Source organism: Rhinopithecus roxellana, chromosome 18, assembly GCF_007565055.1.
Source record: "Rhinopithecus roxellana isolate Shanxi Qingling chromosome 18, ASM756505v1, whole genome shotgun sequence".
Taxonomy (NCBI): domain Eukaryota; kingdom Metazoa; phylum Chordata; class Mammalia; order Primates; family Cercopithecidae; genus Rhinopithecus; species Rhinopithecus roxellana.
The window spans coordinates 71,036,463-71,058,949 of record NC_044566.1 but is presented as its reverse complement, the minus strand read 5'-3'; the positions used below and the strand labels follow the sequence as shown (position 1 = coordinate 71,058,949).

The following is a 22,487-nucleotide window of genomic DNA, read 5'->3' as shown; positions in this document are numbered from 1 at the left end:
ACGTATGGATACTTTCCAACTTTTTTTTCTTTTTTTGCATTTAACATGTATATTTACGGTAGAAAAAGAATATTACCTTTTCTTTCTTTTTTTTTTTTTGAGGCAGAGTTTCACTCTGTCATCCAGGCTGGAGTGCAGTGGCGCCATCTTGGCTTACTGCAGCCTTCAGCTCCCAGGTTCAAGTGACTCTCGTGCCTCAGCCTCCCAAGTAGCTGGGATTACAGATGTGCACCACCTTTTTTTTTTTTGAGACGGAGTTTCACTCTTGTTGGCCAGGCTAGAGTGCAATGGTGTGATCTCAGCTCATTGCAACCTCCGCCTCCCAGTTTCAAGCGATTCTCCTGCCTCAGCCTCCCAAGTAGCTGGGATTACAGGTGCCTGCCACCACACCTGGCTAATTTTGTATTTTTAGTAGAGATGGGGTTTGACTATGTTGGTCAGGCTGGTCTCAAACTCCCAACCTCAGGTGATCCGCCCACCTCGGCCTCCCAAAGTGCTGGGATTACAGGTGTGAGCCACCATGCCCCACCAAGAATATTATTATTATTATTATTATTTTTTGAGACGAAGTCTTGCTCTGTCGCCCAGGCTGGGGTGCAGTGGCCAGATCTCAGCTCATTGCAAGCTCCGCCTCCCGGGTTCACGCCATTCTCCTGCCTCAGCCTCCCAAGTAGCTGGGACTACAGGCGCCGCCACCTCGCCCGGCTAGTTTTTTGTATTTTTAGTAGAGACGGGGTTTCACCGTGTTAGCCAGGATGGTCTCGATTTCCTGACCTCATGATCCGCCCGTCTCGGCCTCCCAAAGTGCTGGGATTACAGGTGTGAGCCACCATGCCCCACCAAGAATATTATTTTTAATAGAAAAAAAAATAGGTAATGATCTGTAAGTAGCAATGGAGAAATAGAAGAATGCCAACATTCCAGGCTTCATCATATATGGAACTGGGGGAAATAAGAATTTTCCCCAACTGCTTCCTCTGTAGCATTTGAAGAGCTACAGAGGAAGCAGTTTCCTTGGGTTAAAGCCAGGTTTCTAAGGGCCATAGTGAAGGGAATGTTTTATGGGCCACACTTTTCACTGTGACCGTAGTATGCCTGGCACATGCTTTTATCAAAACCTCTGTAACACTTTGGTGCAAATATTTGTTGATGTGACTGTCAAGCAATATTATATTATATACCTTTGGGAATAAAGAATAACTATTTCTCTTATTGCCTCTACACTGTTATTTATTTATTTATTTAGAGATGGAGTGTCGCTCTGTCGCCAGGCTGGAGTGCAGTGGCGCTATCTCAACTCATTGCAACCTTTGCCTCCCAGGTTCAAGTGATTCTCCTGCCTCAGTCCCCCAAGTAGCTGGGGTTACAGGCACATGCCACCACATCTAGCTAATTTTTGTATTTTTGGTAGAGATGGGGTCTCACCATTTTGGCCAGGCTGGTCTTAAACTCCTGACCATGTGATTCATCTGCCTTGGCCTCCCAAAGTGCTATAGACATGTAAATTGGATCTCAGTGAAGCTGTAAAAAATGATACAAAGTCAGAGATTTTCTTCAAAATCATCTGATGTGGAGGGTTAAAGTGGAGGAATTGAAATTAACCATGTGTCACCAGTAGTTGCACCTGAGCCACAGTCATATAAGCTCATTATACTTTTCTTAGACATTTTCTATAATAAAAGGTTTTGAATAAAAAAGATTTGAAGAAAAGGCCGAGCCGTCGCGTAACTAGGTTGCTGCGTGGAAGCCGAAGCTTTACCTTAGTGTTGCTGTGAGGAAGAAATTAGTTCTCATATTAGAAATGACTCTTGGCACATCTCAAAAAACCAGAGGCATTACTTCACCTTCTGTTAGCCTATACCTCATACTCCAAAATATTTCAGTCTATAAGATTTGCTCTTTCTAGAATTATTTTTTCCACCAATTTCCATGGAAAATCAAGTGTGCATAGAAACCATTCCTGACTGGCCATGGTGACTCACACCTGTAATCCCAGCACTTTGGGAGGCCAAGGCGGGTGGATCACTTGGTCAGGAGTTTGAGACCAGCCTGGCCAAGATAGTAATACAAACTTAGCCGGGCGCAGTGGCAGGCGCCTGTAATCCCAGCTACTCAGGGGGCTGAGGCAGGGGAATTGCTTGAGCCTGGGAAGCAGGAGTTGTAGTGAGCCGAGATCGCACCACTGCACTCTAGCCTGGGTGACAGAGCAAGACTCCGTCTCAGAAAAAAAGAAACCATTCCCAACTTCTCCTCTCTCGCCAACTCCCTTTTCACGGAGATCTCTGCCCTGTGTCCAAGATTCTTGGACACAACAGCAGTATCTTTATGATTTTGTATCCTGAATACTGCTGCACTCAAGCTGATGTTCTGCAAATTTGTAACAATCAGTTTCATTTTTTTTTTTTTTTTTTAGTTTTTAAATTTTATTTATTTTTTTGAGATGGTGTCTCCCTCTGTCGCCCAGGCTGGGGTGCAGTGGCGCTATCTTGGCTCATTGCAACCTCCACTCCCCAGGTTTAAGCAATTCTCTGCCTCAGCCTCCTGAGTAGCTGGGATTACAGGCGCGTGCGACCATGCCCGGCTAATTTTTTGTATTTTTAGTAGAGACAGGGTTTCACCATCCTGGCCAGACTGGTCTTGAACTCCTGACCTCATGATCTACCTGCTTTGGCTTCCCAAAGTGCTGGGATTACAGGCGTGAGCCACCGCACCAGGCCGAATTTCGTTTATTTTATTTTATTTTTAAGACCGAGTCTTGCTCTGTTGCCCAGGCTGGAGTGCGGTGGCATGATCTCAGTTCACTGCAACATCTGCTTCCTGGGTTCAAGCAATTTCCCTGCCTCAGCCTCCCGGGTAGCTGGGACTATAGGCGCGTGCCATCACACTGAGCTACTTTTCTTATTTTTGGTAGAGACGGGGTTTCACCATGTTGGCCAGGCTGGTCTCCAACTCCTGACCTCAAATGATCCACCTGCTTTGGCCTCCCAAAGTGCTGGATTACAGGCGTGAGCCATAGCGCCCAGACAGTTTCCTTTAAGACAGCAATCAAGCTTTAAATAAAAGGTAGTGTGTTAGGTCTTGGCCATTGGAAGCTCACTTTTCTCCCCATAACCAGCCCGTTTCATTGCCTTATCTCCTCATGTTTCACTTATTTCAGGCCTTCTTCCTTCATTTCTGTTTCTGACCTAAGGTAGACACAATACTCTTTAAAAAAAAATTTTAAACCCTCAGCAGCTACACAAAAACTTTAAAAATTTAAAATTGAGGTAAAATACACATACGTAAAATTTACCATCTTAACCTCTTTTTTTTTTTTTTTGAGACAGAGTCTGACTCTGTCACCCAGGCTGGAGTGCAGTGGTGCAATCTCAGCTCACTGCAGCCTCTGCCTCCCGGGTTCCAGAGATCCTCCTGCCTCAACCTCCCAGGTAGCTGGGATTACAGGCATGCACCACTACGCCTGGCTAATTGTTGTGTTTTTGTAGAGATGGGGTTTCACCATGTTGGCTAGGCTGGTCTTGAACTGCCGACCTCAGGTGATCTGCCCGCTTTGGCCTCCCAAAGTGCTAGGATTACAGGCATGAGTCAACACACCAGGCCTTAGCCATTTTTAAGTGTACAGTTTAGTAGCATTAAGTACATTCACATTGTTGAGCAACCAGTCTCCAGAACTCTGTTCATCTTGCAAAACTGAAACTCTTTATCCAATAAACACTGGCCCCCCATTTCCCCCTGCCCCCAGCCCATGGTAACCACCATCCTACTTTCTGTCTTTATGAATTCGTAATGGGATACAGCATTGTATGTTTCGGGACTAGCTTATTTCACTTAGCATAATGTCGTCAAGATTCATCCATATTTTAGCACGTATCAGAATTTCTCTCCTCTTTAAAGCTGGAAAATAGTCGTATGTATATACTGCATTTTTGTTTATCATTCATCTGTTGTGGACGTGGGTTGCTTCTACCTTTTGGCTACTGTGAATAATGCTGCTTTGAACATAGGTGTACAGACATCTCTTCAAAACCCTGCTTTCAATTCTTTTGGCTACATGACCAGAAATGGAATTGCTGGACCATATTTTTTTAAATTTTTCGAGAAACCGCTATAGTGTTTCCTATAGTGGCTGCACCACAGTAGGCACTTCTAAAGTTTCTGCCATGTCCTAGGGGAAAGAATTATTGTACTGTAAACAACATCTAAGGAAAAGAACTGTATGGCCAAGAATAAACAATTTTCATGCTTTATTGGAAAATGATTAAAATAATTAAGAGCATGGAATTCCTAGAATTGGGAGAGGCATTATAAACCATTTGGTCTACCCCTTTCCTTTACGATGAGTAAACAGAGGTTTATGGAGGTCAAACAGCCAGTTAAGTAAGGGAAGAACCAGAATTGGCATCCAGAGCTTTCCAATCTTCAACTTATTGCAGGAAAATAATAAGAATTTTCAACTCGAAAAATTATGCGACGAAGAACAAGAACTATTGAGCGGATGATTCGCAACATCCTCTGGGATGTATTTTCTGTGTTTTGTTTTGAGGGCTGTTTGTTAACCTCCCTATGCCTTGGTTGACATTGAAACCCTGCCTGTTTTTCTTGATCCCGCCGCTGACTGGGTCCTGGGCATCCTAGGAGATGGAGGGAGAGACAAAGGAAATCAGTCCACAATTAAGATCCACGGGGAATGGAATGAGACCCCATGCTCGCCTGTGCGCTGGCCGGAGTCGCCAGCGTGCCGCGCGGATTCAGCGCCCTCCTCGGGGCCTCAAAGATCCCAGAGCGCTAGGAGGGTGGTTTGTGGCTCTCTGCAGTCCCCACACCCCGGATCCAAACGACAGAGTTCGGGGACTCACAGGGGCAGCAAGGAGGCAGAGCCGCGGAGCCCATGTAACTTCTCCGGCGGGACCGCGCCCAATCTTCCCCGCCGCAGTCGGGGAGCCCCGGGGGCCGCCAAGCGCAGGCTGCGGACCGCGGCGGGCACGTGGGCTCGGCTGCAGCGCTGCGCCAGGCACCGGCTGCTCGGCTCGGCCCAACCTCTCCGCTCCCGCCTCGGCCCCTGCCTCTGGGGAGAGGGTTCCTCCCCCCTTCCACTTTGCACCAGTCCGAGGGAATTTGCGGTCGGTGACGCGCATCCTTAAGAGAGCCACCTGCAGCGCGGGGCGCGCCGCTCCAGGCGGCATCGCAGGGCTGGGCCGGCGCGGCCTGGGGACCCCGGGCTCCGGAGGCCATGCCGGCATTGGCGCGCGGCGGCGGCCGGCTGCCGCTGCTCGGTAAGGCCCCGCTAGCCCGCTCGCAGACCCTCGCGGCCCCTCAGCCCCCACCCCGCACTGTGGACCCGGGCGCGCGCCTCCTCCGGCCCAGCCGCCTCGCTCCTCCCAGCGCTCGCTCCTTCCATTGCCTCCCGCGCCCCTCCCCTCTTTCGCGCCCTCCGGACTCGCCCACTACTTGCCTGCGGCCCCGGCTTTTCCCACCCCGCGTCCCCTTCCCTCTTCTCCGACGTCTCTCCTCTGGTCCGGTCCGCGGTCCCGAGTGGCGGCCCGGACTTTGCTGACGGCCTCCCCGAGGCGCTGCGCCGCGTCTGGGGCAGCTCGGCCCGCGCGCTCCGGTGCTGGGCCGTCCGTGGGAGTCTGCGGCCGCGAGCTCTGCGCCAGGTGGCCAGGGATCGCTCCTGGACCGACCCCTGGATACTGTAGACTCCTGGGTGTCGTCGTTAACTCTTCTTTTGAGGTTTTGATTTGTAGAGGGAACGCTGATGGAAAAATGCGTTCGGGTTCTCCCCTAGAGCGAGTCGTCCTCAATAACGATACACCCCAGCCCCGCCGAATTTTGGTTGGATCAGCAAATAGTTTACCTAGGAAATATTATGCAAACAGATTTATAGATTAAAATACTAGCTGTCTCTTTCTTCTACGCTCTTCTTATCCTGGCATTAAACCCCAGTGGGGTTTTCAAGGACTCTGAGGACTGTCCCCAAAGAATCTGCTGGGTAGCAAGCATAGTTATTGAAAAAAAAAAAAAGCTTCCGATCGGTTCGTGTCAGCTTTCTATTTGGAAAGATGAGAGGACTGAATCGAATTTGGGTTGAAGGCGACAGAGTTCTGGGAGCCCGGGAGCTCCGGTCCCTGTCCTAGGTCTGCAACCTTGGGACTGACACTCACCTCCCCCGGCCTCCGCGTCCTCGTCTGTGCAGTGAGGGAGTCCGTGCGTGTCCCCTTCAGCTCTGAAATGCTAAGACTGTGGTAAATAGAGAAAATACTTGCAATATAGAAGTGCAGGAATTATATCCAATAGCTTTTGTTACAAATAATTATGAACTATAAAAAGTAAAAAATGTAAATCAAGTGGAAAAACAAACATTTAAAAATTTTAGTTCTTAAACATTTTAGTTTAGTTCTTAAACATTTATCTTTACTAGTTAGTAAATCTGTAATTTCAAATGAATAGTGCAATGTGTTTTTCAGATTCCATTAATGCAAAATGTTAGCTTTCTATTATGTATGATATTAAGTAGTAAGTGCATTTTTCAGAAGCATAATGGGCTTTCTAAAGGTATAAGCATCAATACTTGCAACTATATTTAAGCTGCATTGAATTCTTTTATATTTAGGAAAGAATTAAGAAATTTCTATATCTCTCCAGATATTTCTAAATGAAGTATAATTGGCACACAGTAAATATGCACAAATATTAAGAGTACAATTTCATTAGTTTTCATATATGTGTGTGCCCAAATAACCACGATCAGACTGAGATATAAAGCAATTCCAGCTCCAACCTCTCTGTCAGTGCTCCCTCCCCAGGTAGCCACTATTCTGACTTCTGATGCCATAGGTTACTTTTGGCTGTGTTTGAACTTCATGTGAAGCAAACCATCATCGTGTGCTCTTTTATGTCCAGTTTCTTTTACTCAACATTATAATAATAAGATTCAACCTTGTTCTCTGTAGCAATTTTTTTTTTTTTTTAATTGCCGGTACCATTCCATGATATGAATAGATGTTATAATTTATTTTATCCATTCTGTTCTTGAAGCACATGGAAGTTGTTCCAATTTTGTGTAATTATCCATAGCACTGCTGTGAACATTGTTTTATGTATGGTGGACATAAACACCATATATAAAGGATTATGCCCACACATAGAATTCCTGGATCATAGGGAAGGGATATGTTTAGTTTTGATAGATACTGTCAAACAGTTTTCCACAGTGGTTATACCAATTTCCACTCCCACTAGAGTGTATGGCAGTTCCAGTTCCTCACATCTTTGTCAACACTTGGTATTATGGATTTTCTTGAATAAAGAAAGATAAAGTGAGAAGCTTAAACATGAGAACTTTAAAATGGTTAATAGCCTTTAAAATGGTTACTAGCCTTAAAGTCCTTGAATTAGAACATGAGATCCCAATTTCCCTTATACTGTAAACACTACTTTTTTTTTTTTTTGAGACTGAGTCTTGCTCTGTCGTGGCGTGATCGCAGCTCACTGCAACCTCTACCCCCCAGGTTCAAGCAATTATCTTGCCTCAGCCTCCTGAGCAGCTGGGATTACAGGTGCGTGCCACCATACCCAGCTAATTTTTATATTTTTAGTAGAGACGAGGTTTCACCATGTTGGCCAGGCTGGTCTTGAACTGACCTCAAGTGATCCACCTGCCTCAGCCTCCCAAAGTTCTGGGATTACAGGCGTGAGCCACCATGCCTGGCCATGCCCGGCCTTTTATTCATCATTTATGAATAATGAAGAAGCTTTCCAAGTGGCATTAAAGGAGAGGAACATGTTCCCAATGGGCTTTTCTGCATTGTGTGCTGATATTGGACAGAGAGAAGTATTTCAATATTTTAAGAGCTGTGATACTACCTTTTTCATTAGTGTTAAAAAAAAATTTGTATTCAAAGCCTTGAACTGCACATTTGAGTTGCCATCCTTTTCCCTTGTTGCTTATCTTCCTTTATTTGCCTTCTTGGAAACTCCAGCCCAAGGGGGAATGATTCAGGAGAAAGTGGAGGGAAGGGACACTCAGCAAAGCTTGGTTTGGATTGAATGTGAGCCCAGACCTGCTGACCTGACATTAAGGTCCCCTCTGACTCTGATAGTCTAGCTCTATTTTTTGCCATTATATAGGTGTAGATTGGATATTCATTTCTTTTTAGGTACTTCACGTCTATCTATAGTAAATTATCCTCTTAGGTTTAATTGTGAACTGCTTGCCTTACATTAAAAATGGGTTAACTTTTTATAACTAAAAAGGCACTTTCAGTAACTCTTAGCTGTTGGTAAAGATTTGTTATTGGATTCTCCTGTTGTTTAAATTGAAAAACAGTCAGGCAATGAAATATTAAATGTGAAGGAGGAAGACTTACTTATGTTCCAAGGGAAGACTTCAGATAAGAAAAATGAAGAGAAAACATGCATTAGGAAGAAAAAATCTGTTTTTATTTAAGAAACTTTAATTTAATACCTATTTTTTCCTTCCTTCCCTCCCTCCCTCCCCCTTCCTTCCTTCCTTCCTTCCTTCCTTTCCTCCCTTCCTCCCTTCCTTCTTTCTTCCTTTCTTCCCTCCCTCCCTCCCTCCCTCCCTTCTTTCTTTCTTTCTTTCTTTCTTTCTTTCTTTCTTTCTTTCTTTCTTTCTTTCTTTCTCTTTCTTTCTTTCTTTCTTTCTTTCCTTTCTTTCTTTCTCAGTCTCCCTTTGTCACTCAGGCTGGAGTGCAGTGGTGTGATCACAGCTCACTGCAGCTTCAACCTGGGCTCAAGCAAGCCTCCTACCTCGGCCTCCTGAGTACCTGGGACCACAGGCACGTGCCACCACACCTGGTTAATTTTTTGAAAAATTTTTTGGTACAGATGAGATCTCACTGTATTGCTCAGGCTAATCTTGAACTCCTGGGCTCAAGTGATCCTCCCAAAGTGCTTGGATTACAGGCGTGAGCCACCATGCCCGACAGAATACCTCTTTTTACTATTTCTTGCTGGGCACAAGGGGTACAAAGTTTAAAGAGATGGGGGGAGGGGAACTTGTGTATAAATAACCAATTTTATTCTATTTAAGAAGTGCATGGTCATTGCCTTTCCCCAGGAAAAATATTTCAGTATGCTTTCTTTTAGTTAAACCTTCCAACACAGTTATTATGATGACTAAATATACATTAAAAATTGCATGAGTCTGGCCGGGCGCGATGGCTCATGCCTGTAATCCCAGCACTTTGGGAGGCTGAGGTGGGCAGATCACTTGAAGGGTTTGAGACCAGTCTGGCCAACATGGTGAAGCCCTGTTTCTACTAAAAGTACAAAAATTAACTGGGCATAGTGGCAGACGCCTGTAATCCCAGCTGCTTGGGAGGCTGAAGTGGGAGAATCGCTTGAGCCCGGGAGGCAGAGGTTACAGTGAGCCAAGATCACACCATTGCACTATACCCTGGGTAACAGAGTGAGATTCTATCTCAAAAAATAAATAAATAAATAAATAAATAAATAAATAAATAAATAATTGCATGCATCAATGAAGGAAGCTTTAGCCAGGTCAGAAAAGGGATCCCAGTTTTTTGCCCCCTTAAACTACTTTTTAAATTTTTTTTGAGACAAGACCTGTCTATCACCCAGGCTGAAGTGCAGTGGTATGGTCTCAGCTCACTGAAACCTCTGCCTTATGGGTTCAAGCAAGCCTCCCACCTCAACCTCCTGAGTCGTGGGACTACAAGCATGCACCACGACACCCTGCTAATTTTTGTATTTTTGGTAGAGATGGGGTTTCACTGTGTTGCCTAGACTGGTCTTGAACTCCTGAGCTCAAGCAATCCTCCTGCCTCAGCCTCCCAAAGTGCTGGGATTACACATGTGAGCCAGTACGCCCAGCCTAAAACTACTTAAAAATGGAGATACAGTACTGTCTTTAATGCTTATGGGAAATAAAATGCTCTTCCATTTAAAGTAAAAGGAACAAACTGTTCCAAAGTTAAATATGACCATCTTTTAGGTCTTGGGAAGAAGTGTTTTTCCAAATTGTTCTTTAAACAAAGGTATTGACTACATTTTACTCTGGGAGGGTATTCCTGCTCATTTGAGAAGCCCACAAAATGCCTCGGCTTCAGCAACATATCCACGGTTCTTTGTGTTCCTCTCATCTCATCCTTGCATGACACTTGGCAAGCAGTGTGACAGTAACTAACCCCTATCATTCAAGTTCAAAATTACAATCTTGCTGCCTCCCCACATACCTACCAGATATTGCCTTAATCTTTGGGCAAATATTTTTATTTGACAAAAAGCAAATAATCTCAAGAGTATTGTATTTTATCATTTTTCTTAACTTTGAAAGGGATCTTGTAGATAATAGGAATAAGAATTTGGAGAGGGGGCTGGGCAAGGTGGCTCATGCCTGTAATCCCAGCACTTTGGGAGGTCAAGGTGGGTGGATCACGAGGTGGAGAGATCAAGACCATCCTGGACAACATGGTAAAACCCTGTCTCTACTAAAAATATAAAAATCAGCTGGGTGTGGTGGTGCACGCCCGTAGTCCCAGCTACTCAGGAGGCTGAGGCAGGAGAATCGCTTGAACCTGGGAGGTGGAGGTTGCAGTGAGCTGAGATCGTGCCACTGCACTCCAGCCTGGAGACAGAGCGAGACTCCTTCTGAAAGAAAGAAAGAAAGAGAGAGAGAGAGAGAGAGAGAAAGAAAGGAAGGAAGAGAGAAAGAGAAAGAAAGAAAGAAAAGAACGTGAAGAGGGGAAACTGAAGGGCTGGAAATTGGCTTAGCTTGGTCTTGCCACTGTGCTATATCCTTTATTCCCTCTGAAACAGCAAATTCTTGTGAACCTCACAGTAGGTGGTTTGTCTGAGTAGAGCTTTTTGGTTTTTTGTTTTTTCTTAAATACCCAGACTGCTCACCTGCAAGCTTTTTGTTTTTTATCAGGAGACTTTGTGATCTTAAGATGTTTTTCTATGATGCCCAGAAAAGCTGTATCCACTTCTCAGGTAGTCATAGTTATGGGGTCAAAGGTTTTTCTGTCTTTGGGGAATCTGCGAGTTTTATACCTAAGTGATTTAGTTATTCTTGGTTGATACTTTCTATGGCTGTATTATCAGTGGTTTTGAAGTAATGAAAGCTTTTGTAGAAGTCACTACTGGTTACTAATTTGACTCACGCAATTCTGTTCTTTGAGTACCAACACATGTGAAGGAAATTTTAAAATAAGATAAAGTAGGCAGAGTGCAGTGGTTCACACCTGTATCCCCAGCATTTTGGAAGGCCTAGGCGAGAGGATCACTGGACCCCAGGAGTTCAAGACCAGCCTGGGCAATACAGCGAGACCTGGTCTCTACAAAAAAATTAAAAAATTAACTGAGCGTAGAGGCACATGCCTGTAGCCTCAGCTACTCAGGAGGCTGAGACAAGAGGATAGCTTGAGCCCAGGAATTTGAGGCTACAGTGAGCTATGACCATGCCACTGTACTCTAACCTGGGTGGCAGAGCAAGATGCTATCTCTAAAAAAAAGAAAAAAGAAAGGAAAAAAAAATATAAAGTGCACACAGTGTTCTTTTGTGGCCACAGAAATTGCATAAGATCCTAAAAGAGGAACCATTTTTTTTTTTTAGGTTAAACAGTAAAAATATATATATTTTTTCTGCTGGCATTATAAGGTCAATTGGTAGCCAAGGATCTTTCATAGAATTATTTACAGTCTATGCTAAAGCAGGCTTTAGTGTATAAGATAGTCACTGAATTCAGTCTTCGAATATTTTGTTATTTGATTTATGCTTTTCTTAATGTTTGACATTATATTCTTGGAGGTAATGCCTGTAGATATATTAGGACTAACAACACATTTAGGAAACATGCTGTTTTCTGTGGCAGGGAATGTCTCTGCACTTAAGTTCCTCATTTGTAAAAAGGAGATAAGCAGTATCTTACTCCTTCATCAGATAATACTTGTAAAGCACAGCTGCACTCTTTGTTACGCATGTGTTTTGCAGAAAGAAATATATGAAGTCTGAAGAAATTAGGATTTGGAGTCACAAGATTTGCCTTCTTCTCTCCCTCCCTCCCTTCTTTTTTAATTCCCTTCCTCTTTCCCACCCTTCCTCCTTCCATAGATGTTTTTGAGCTCTGTCTATGTCTAGGACCTGTGTTAAATGCTACACAGTACTGTTTCCTGCCCTCAGAGTGTAATGTTAGGGATGTCGGTGGCAGAAGGTGAGACGTATAGAAAGAAATTTGCAGTGGAGTTTTGGAAATATGCACCGTGGCTGAACCTCTAACCCAGACTGAGAAAGTAAAGCAAAGCTTCCAAGAGAAGGTGATGCCAGAGTCATAGTGAAAGAGAATTAAGACTTGTCAGAGGAAGAAGAGGGTGAGGATGTTCCAGGTAAATAGGACAGCAAAGAAAAAGGTACAAAAGTAACAAATATGTCACAGATGGTCAACTATAATTTCATTCTGAGTTGTTGTGACACAATGTATAAGGTCACCAGGATTAGAGTCACTATCATTTATAAAGTTGTAATTCAGCAAATTATTTAAAGATTTCTAATGAATAGCTTTAAAAAAAGAAAATTTAGGGTTGCCTGAGCATAATGTGTACTGTGTAAGGGATACTTTGGTGACGTGTTAAGTGGTTGGACTTTATCATGTAGACCAAGAGTCTCTGGATGGTTGGTCTGATGTGGTGGTCCATGCCTATAGTCCCAGCTACATGGAAGGCTCACTTGAGCCCAAGAGTTCAAGGCCGGCCTGGCCAATATAGCAAGATCCCATTTCTTTTTTTTTTTTTTTTTTTTTGAGACGGAGTCTGGCTCTGTCGCCCAGGCTGGAGTGCAGTGGCCAGATCTCAGCTCACTGCAAGCTCCGCCTCCCGGGTTTACGCCATTCTCCTGCCTCCGCCTCCCAAGTAGCTGGGACTACAGGCGCCCGCCTCGTCGCCCGGCTAGTTTTTTGTATTCTTTAGTAGAGACGGGGTTTCACCGTATTAGCCAGGGTGGTCTCGATCTCCTGACCTTGTGATCCGCCCGTCTCGGCCTCCCAAAGTGCTGGGATTACAGGCTTGAGCCACCGCGCCCGGCCGATCCCATTTCTAATTAAAAAAAAAAAGAGGCCAGGTGTGGTGGCTCACACCTGTAATCCCTGCACTTTGGGAGGCCAAGGTGAGTGGATCACTTGAGCGCAGGAGTTTGAGGCCAGCCTGGGCAACATGGCAAAACCCCATTTCTACAAAAAATATGAAAAAGGTTAGCCAGATGTGCTGACACATGTCTGTAGTCCCAGCTACTAGGGAGGTTGAGACAAGAGAATTGCTTGAGTCTGGGATGTGGAGGTTGCAGCGAGCTGAGATCACACCACTGCACTCCAGCCTGGGTGACAGAGTGAGACCCTGTCTCAAAAAGAAAAAAAAAGTAGTCTCTGGATGGATTTTAGGGTGTTTGTTATATCTTCCCTCTGTGTGTGTATGTGTGTGTGAGCATGCTTTTTTTTTTTTTTTTTGGAGAGTGAGTTAATTGCTACCTTCAGATTTTCAAAGGAGTCTGTGACTCAAGAAAGAGTGATCACTGCCGTGGGTTCTGGAGGGCTTTAAGCAGAGGTGTGACATGCTCTGATTTGTATTTTAGAAAGACAATTCTGGTGTCTGTGGAGGATGAATATGGGGTCAACAGGACTATGGCAGGGAAGTTGTTGGCAGTAGTCCAGGCCAGAGATGACAACGTGGGCTTGAATTAGGGCAATGGTGATAGAGATGTGGAGCTGAGAATTACTTTGAGAATTATCAAGTAGTCAAAATGTTAGCTGAGCATGGTGGTGTGCACCTGTAAGCCCAGACACTCTGGAGACTGAGGCAGGAGGATCGCTTGAGCCCAGGAGGTTGAGGCTGCAGTTAGCTATGATCCTGCCACTGCACTCCAGCCTGGGTGGTAGAGCGAGACCCTATCTAAAAATAAAAGTCAAAATGTAAGGGTTGGCAATTGCCTGGGTAATGGGAAATGAGGGCGAGGGAGGAGTCAAAAATGGCTTCTGGGTTTCTGGATTCTGTGACACTGGAGGTTTTACTACTGAGGAGGATTGGGGGAGAGAGAGGAGAGAGGGAGGTAGGAAGAGGTGGGGCTTAGGGAGGAGAAAGGTGAGTTAAATTTCCCTTTGAATTTAAGGTTCCTGGGGGGGGGCTATCCAGATACATAGTTAAAGACATAGAAGGTATGAATTAGGAACTTGTTAGCAGATATATATTATTTTATTTTATTTTTATTTTTTGAGATGGAGTCTCGCTCTGTTGCCCAGGTTGGAGTGCAATGGTGCGATCTCGGCTCACTGCAACCTCCACCTCCCGGGTTCAAGTGATTCTCCTGCCTCAACCTCCCGAGTAGCTGGGACCACAGGTGTGCTCCACCACTCCTGGCTAATTTTTGTATTTTTAGTAAAGACAGAGTTTCACCATGTTGGCCAGGCTGGTTTCGAACTCCTGACATCAAGCAATCCACCTGCCTCGCCTCCCAAAGTGCTAGGATTACAGGCGTGAGTCACCACGCCCGGCCTATTTTTTATTTTTATAAAGATGAGGTCTCGCTGTGTTTCCCAGGCTGGTCTTGAACACCTGAGCTCAAGCGATCCTCCCACCCTGGCTTCCCAAAGTGCTGAGATTACAGGCGTTAGCCGCTGCACCCAGCCTCACGAGCAGATAGACAGTAGTTAAAATTACAAGAATTTATAGAGAAAGAACATTGAATGAATGAATTCAGAGAATGAAACCTTAGAGTTACCCATTCTACTGCCCTCATTTACCACAGGAAGAAAATGGGGCCCAAAGAGGATAAATGAGTTGCTCAAATTCAGTTTTCAAAGCTGATAACTTTCCGAAGAGGGACTTGGAACTTTGGTCTCCAACTCTTTGCCCCACAGAAGACAGCTTGAAACTAAAGTGTCTTGACATCCTCTGGTTTGTTTCATAATGTGTAAACCCACAACTCTTTGAAGTTTTAGATTAATGTCAACTTTTTGTTTTTACTTACCCCCACCCCCATCCCAGTACTGTCCCTTCAAACTGTACCACTTTGAGAGCTCTTTTTCAGTTCCAAAGTTGTCCTGACTGCTCCGAATGTGTTTGGAACTGGATTCTGGGAATTTCCATTACGGTTTTAGAATGAATTTTTGGAAAGAACCTTAATATTGATGGTGGCAAATTTCCTTTGGCTTTTTTTTTTTTTTTTTTTTGAGGAGGGTGAGTGGGGGAACAGGTCTCACTCTGTCACCCAGGCTGGAGTGCAGTGGCATGATCTTGGCTCACTGCAGGCTTCACTTCCTGGACTTCAGTGATCCTCCCACCTCAGCCTCCTGAGTAATTGAGACCACAGGTGTGCACCACCACACCAGGCTAATTTTTGTATTTTTGGTAGAGGTGGGGCTTGGCCATGTTAGCCAGTCTGGTCTCGAACTCCTGAGCTCAAGTGATCCTCCTGCCTCGGCCTCCCAAAGTGCTGGGATTACAAGTGTGAGCCACTGCGCCTGGCAAGCTTTTTAAAAAGTCAGGTTTATTGAGGTACAATTTTCATACAGTAAATTTCATCCTCTTTAGTATGCAGTTCTATGAGTTTAAGAAACAAATACAGTCATGGAACTGCCACCACTATCAAGACATAGACATTTCCATTCCCCTCAAAAGTTCCATCATGGCATTTCGCAGTGGCTCATGCCTGTAATCCCAACACTTTGGGAGGCTGAGGCAGGCAGATCAGGAGGTCAGGAGTTCAAGACCAGCTTGGCCATCATGGTGAAACCCTGTCTCTACTAAAAATACAAAATATTAGCTGGGCATGGTGGTGTGTGCCTGTAATCCCAGCTACTTGGGAGGCTGAGGCAAGAGAATAATTTGAACCTGGGAGGCGGAGGTTGCAGTGAGCTGAGATTGTGCCACCGCACTTCAGCCTGGGTGACACAGAGAGACTCCGTCTAAAAAAAAAAAAAAGTTCCCTCAGGGCGGGGTACAGTGGCTCAAGTCTGTAATCCCAGCATTTTGGGAGGCTGAGGTGGGCAGATTATTTGAAGTCAGGAATTTGAGACCAGCCTGGCCAATGTGGTGAAACCTCATCTCTACTAAAAAAAAAAAAAATACAAAACTTAGCGGGGCATGGTAGCAGGTGCCTTTAATCCCAGTTACTCAGGAGGCTGAGGCAGGAGAATTGCTTGAATGCTGGAGGCAGAGGTTGCAATGAGTGGAGATCACGCCACTGCACTCCAGCCTGGGTGACACAGCAAGACTCCATCTCAAAAAAAAAAGAAAATTCCTCATGCTCTTTTGTAGTCAACCCTGATCCCTACAGCAAGCCCCTCACAACCAGTACTCTCTTTCCTGTTTTCGTTTTCCCCTTTATAGAATGTCATGTAAGTGGAATCTTATGATATGTGGCCTTTGAGTGTGTTTATTTCCCATAGCAGAATTATCAGATTTATCTGATCAGATGATTGTTACGTATATCAGTTATTTTTTCTTTCTGGTGCTGAGTAGTATCCTATTGTATGGATAGGCCTCAGTTTGTTTATTCATTAACCAGCGACTGGTCATTTGTTTGCTTCCAGTTTTTGGCAATGATGAATAAAACAGCTATAAATATTTGAATGCAGGTGTTTTTGGTAAGCATAGGTTTTCATTTCTTTTGGGTAAATACCTCAGAGTGGTATTGTATTGCTGCACTGGATGCTAAGTGAATGTTTAACTTCATGAGAAACTGCCAAACTGTTTTTCAAAGTGATTGTACCATTTGTCATTTACCCCAACAATGTGTGAGAATTGCATTTGCTCAAGGTCATCATCAGCATGTGGTATTGTCAGTTTTTTGGTTTGGGTTTTTAACCATTCTAATAGCGGTGTAGCAATGTGTTACTGTGGCTTACATTTGCATTTCCCTAATGACTAATGATGTTAAGCATCTTTTCATAAGTTTAATTGTCATCCTATATTTTGTTTGGTGAAGTGTCTCCCAAAATCTTTTGCCCATTTTTAAAATTGGAGTGTTTGTTTTATTATTATTGGTTTTAAGGGTTCTTTGCGTATTATGGATACAAGTCCTTTTTCTTTTTCTTTTTTTTTTTTTTTTTTTGAGACGGAGTGTCACTCTGTCACCCAGGCTGGAGTGCAGTGGCCGGATCTCAGCTCACTGCAACCTCCGCCTCCGAGGTTCATGCCATTCTCCTGCCTCACCTCCCGAGTAGCTGGGACTACAGGTGCCCGCCACCTCGCCCGGCTAGTTTTTTGTATTTTTTAGTAGAGACGGGGTTTCACCGTGTTAGCCAGGATCAGGATGGTCTCGATCTCCTGACCTCGTGATCCACCCGTTTCGGCCTCCCAAAGTGCTGGGATTACAGGCTTGAGCCACCGCGCCCGGCCACAAATCCTTTTTCACATGTGTATCATCAAAATATTTTCTCCAGTCTGTGGCTTGTCTTTTCATTTTTTAAGAATGTTTTCTGGGCTGGGAGCGCTGGCTCACGCCTGTAATCCCAGCACTTTGGGAGGCTGAGGCAGGCGGATCACCAGGTCAGGAGTTCGAGACCAGCCTGGCCAACATAGTGAAACTCTGTCTTTACTAAAATACAAAAAATTAGCTGGGTGTGGTGGCGGGTGCCTGTAATCCCAGCTCTTCAGGAGGCTGAGGCAGGAGAATCGCTTGAACTCGGGAGGTGGAGGTTGCAGTGAGCCAAGACCACACCATTGTATGCCAGCCCAGGTGACAGTGTTAGACTGTCTCAAAAAAAAAAAAAAAAAAAAAAAAAAAAAGATTTTCTGATGGCTCACACCTGTAATCCCAGCACTTTGGGAGGCTGAGGCAGGTGGATTACCTGAGGTCAGGAGTTCAAGACCAGCCTGGCCAACATGGCAAAACCCTGTCTCTACTAAAAATACAAAAATTAGCCAGGCATGGTGGTGTGCACCTGTAATTCCAGCTACTTGGGAGGCTGAGGCATGAGAATTGCCTGAACCTGGGAGGCGGAGGTTGCAGTGAGCTGAGATTGTGCCACTGCACTCCAACCTGGGCAACTGAGTGAGACTGTGTCTCAAAAATAAATAAATAAATAAAAGAATGTTTTCTGAGGAGCAAATGTTTTTCATTTTGGTGAAGTCCACAAGTGGAAAAAAATTAACTCTAGACTGAGCACTGCTCCGATCCCACCTAACCCAGCTTAAATGCAAGACATGAAAGAACAGAGTGCTCACCATAAATTTAATTGTATCCCAGAAAAAAGTTCAAGAATATTTAACAGAAGACAAAAACATCTGGCACCAGGTAAAATTCACAATGTCTGACACCCAGTTATAAATTTACTAGGCAAGCCTGACCAACATGGCAACAAGAACGAGAACAAGAACAAGAAAACAAAGAACAAACAAAGAACAAGAAAAATTTAACTTAAGGAGAAAAATCAGTCACCCAAAAGGGACCCAGAAATGACATCAAATGTGGAATTAGTGGGCAAGAAAATTAAAACTGTTATTATAACAATATTGCATATATTTCTGAATGAGGAAAGATTGTACATATTAAGAAGAGACATAGTAAATATAACAAATTACCCAAATTGAACGTCTAAGGATGAAAACTCAGTTACACTGGAGAGGATTAGTGACAGATTAAACATTGTAGGAGAAAAGATTAGTGGACTTTCCTCTGAATGAGGAAAGATTGTACATGTTAAGAAGAGACATAGTAAATATAACAAATTACCCAAATTGAACTTCTAAGGATGAAAACTCAGTTACACTGGAGAGGATTAGTGACAGATTAAACATTGTAGGAGAAAAGATTAGTGGACTTGGAGGCATAGCAGCAGAAAATATCCAAAATGAACAGAGCAAAAAAGACCAAATAACATGAACAGAGAATTAGGGAGGTACAGAACTTCAGGTGGTCGGATATACATGTAATTAGAGTCCCTAAAGGAGAGAATGGGGGAAGGAAGATGACAGTAAGGACATTTCAAAAATAATGGAAGAAAATTGTCAAACCGGATAAAAATGATATACCTATGGGTTCAAGAAGCCCAGTGAAACTCAAGCACATGACTCATGAAAACTACAAAAGGCTCATTATCATCAAATTGGTTAAAGCCAGAGACTAAGAGAAAATCTTAAAAGCATCCAGATAAAAAAGACACATTCATTTGGCAGACTTCTTGTCATGAACTATGTAAGTCAAAAGACAGTGAAGAAACATTGCAACATCTTTAAAGAACTGAAGGATGCTTTGGGAGGCTGAGGCAGGAGGATTGCTTGAAGCCAGGAATTCAAGACCAGCCTGGGCAACATAGCAATCCACTGTCTCTACAAAAAATAAAAGAATTAGCCAGGCATGATGGTATGACCTTGTAGTCAAAGCTACTTCAGAGGCTGAGGTGGAAGGATTGTTAGAGCCCAGGAGTTCAAGGCTGCAGTGAGCTATGATCATGCTGCTGCACTTCAACCTGGACAACAGAGCAAAACTAATAATATACATGTGTGGTTCTATATATATAAAAAAAAATCATCTTTCAAAAATGAAGAGAAACAAATAGTCTTTCAGATGTACAAAAACTGAAAGAAACAATCACTCCAGACTGGCATAATAGGAACTTTTTTTTTTTTTTTTTTTGAGACAGAGTCTTGCTCTGTCTCCCAGGCTGGAGTGCAGTGGCATGATCTTGGCTCACTGCAAGCTCCACCTCCTGGTTTCTCGCCATTCTCCTGCCCAACTATAGGTGCCCAACACCACGCGCAGCTAATTTTTCATATTTTTAGTAAAGACAGGGTTTCACAGTGTTAGCCAGGATGGTCTCAATCTCCTGACCTTGTGATCCACCCGCCTCAGCCTCCCAAAGTGCTGGGATTACAGGCGTGAGCCACCGCGCCCAGCCTAATAGGAACTGTTAAAGAAAGTTCTTCAGACAGCTGGGCATGGTAGTTCATGCCTGCAATCCTAGCACTTTGGGAGGCCAAGGTGGGCAAATCCCTTGATGTCAGGAGTTCAAGACCAGCCTGGCCAGCATGGTGGAACTCTATCTCTACTAAAAATACAAAAATTAGCTGGGTTTGATCATGCAAGCTTGTAATCCCAGCTACTCAGGAGGCTGAGGCAGGAGTATTGCTTGAACCTGGGAGATATAGGTTGAAGTGAGCAAAGATTTCACCACTGCACTCTAGTGTAAGTGACAGAGCAAACTCCATTTCAAACACACACACACACACACACGTTCTTCAGACAGATGGAAAATAATACAAAATAAAAATCTGGATTTACACAAAGGAATAAAAAATAGTGGGAATGGAAACTATTGAGTAAGTATAGCCTTTTTTTCTTATTGTTTAAATCTCTTTAAAAGACAATTGACTGTTTAAAGCAATAATAATAATAATGTCTTGTGGGGTTTATAACTGATGTAGAAGTATAGTGTATGTCAGCAATACCTCAAAGCCTGAAAGAAATGAAATGGAAATATGCCAGTGTAAGGTTCTAGTATTAGATATGAAGTAATATAACATCACTTAAAGGTAGACTGTGTTATGGTAAACATGTAATACTATGAACCTTAAACCGACTACCAAAACAAAACAAAGCATTATAGCTAATAATCCACAAAAGGAAATAAAGTGGAATCATTTTTTAAAAAGCTCAGTTATTCCCCAAGGAGGCAGAAAAAAGAGAAGAAGGGAATAAAAAACAGATGGGACAAATGGAAAACAAAGAACAATATAGTGGATTTAAATCTAATCATGTGAATACTTTCTGTAAATTAAAATGATCTAAATATCATGATTAAAAGGCAGAAGTTTCAGATTTGGCTAAAGAAAAGTAAGACCCAGCTATATGCATCATAAATGAAACCAGTTCTGGATATGTTTTTATAATGTAATTTTTTATTTAAAGAAGGGGTCTTGCCATGTTACCTAGACTGGTCTCAAACTCCTGGGCTCAAGTGATCTGCCCACATTGGCCTCCCAAGGTGCTGGGTTTACAGGTGTGAGCCACCATGCCCAGCCCTAGTCCTGAATATGAAGACCTAAATAGGTTAAAAGTGAATGGATAGGGAAAATAAATCCCATTTTAGCATTAATCAAAAGAGAGCCAGAGAGGTAATAATATTAGGCAAAGTACATTTCAGAGAAAAGAATATTGCTAGGAACAAAGAGAGACATTTCATAATGCTATAAGGCTTGATTCATCAAAAGGATATAAAAATCCTAAACGTATGCACCTAATAACAGAACTTGAAAATACATGGGTCAAAATCTGATTGAACTGCAAGGAGAAATAAACAAATACACAATTATATTCAAAGTGTACGACACTCCTTCTCCTTCAATAATTGATTGAACAAGGACAAATAAATAAGTAGGATATAGAAGACTTGAACAGCGCTGTCAAGCAACTTGACCACATCACATTTATGGAACATTCCACCTAACAATAATCACAATAGTCAAATACACATCTTTTTTCTTTTCTTTTTTTTTGAGACGGAGTCTCACTCTGTTGCCCAGGCTGGAGTGCAGTGGCACAATCTTGGCTCACTACAACTTCTGCCTCCCGGGCTCAAGCAATTCTCCTGCCTCAGGCTCCCAAGTAGCTGGGACTATAGGCGTGTCCCACACACCCAGCTAATTTTTTGTATGTTTAGTAGAAACAGGGTTTCACCATGTTGGCCAGGCTGGTCTCGAACTCCTGATCTCAGATGATCAGCCCGCCTCGGCCTCCCAAAGTGAGGTGTCACAGGCGTGAGCCACCGCTCCGGCTTGCACATCTTTTTTTTTTTTTTTTTTTTTTTTTTTTTTTTTTTTTTTTTTGAGAAGGAGTCTCGCTGTGTCACCCAGGCTGGAGTGCAGTGGCCAGATCTCAGCTCACTGCAAACTCCGCCTCCCGGGTTTACGCCATTCTCCTGCCTCAGCCTCCCGAGTAGCTGGGACTACAGGCGCCCGCCACCTCGCCCGGCTAGTTTTGCATTTTTTTAGTAGAGACGGGGTTTCACCGTGTCAGCCAGGATGGTCTCGATCTCCTGACCTCGTGATCCGCCCGCCTCGGCCTCCCAAAGTGCTGGGATTACAGGCTTGAGCCACCGCGCCCGGCCTCGCACATCTTTTCAAGTGTACACTTAGCAAGGTAGAGCATATTCTGAAGCATGAAACAAGTGTCAGTAAATTTTAAAAGATTCAAGACATACAAAGTATATCTTCTGACTACAATGGCATTAAATTAAAATTTCAGCCTGGGCAACATGGCAAAACCCCATCTCTACAAAAAATAGAAAAAATAATTAGCCAGGTTGGTGGCATTTGCCTGTACTCCCAGCTACGCAGGAGGCTGAAGTGGGAGGATCACCTGAGCCCAGGGAAGTTAAGGCTGCAGTGCACCGTGATCACACTGCAGTCCATCCTGGGTGATGAGTGAGACTCAAAACAAAAAACAAAATTAATACTGCAGGACATTTTTGTAAAAAAATAAAAAATTAATCAATTAAAATTAATAACAGAGGCCGGGC

At 43.8% G+C, this 22,487-nt stretch overlaps 1 protein-coding gene across 1 annotated transcript in view; it reads left to right on the top strand.

The window, feature by feature from the left end:
• The first annotated feature begins 5,163 nt into the window (after positions 1-5,163).
• FLT3 (fms related tyrosine kinase 3) overlaps positions 5,164-22,487 on the top strand; it is a 104,972-nt gene continuing 87,648 nt past the window's right edge. Inside the window, exon 1 of the mRNA XM_010362418.2 lies at positions 5,164-5,273. Coding sequence (XP_010360720.2) covers positions 5,231-5,273 — 43 coding nt within the window. The 5' untranslated portion in view covers positions 5,164-5,230. The remainder of the gene's footprint in view (positions 5,274-22,487) is intronic.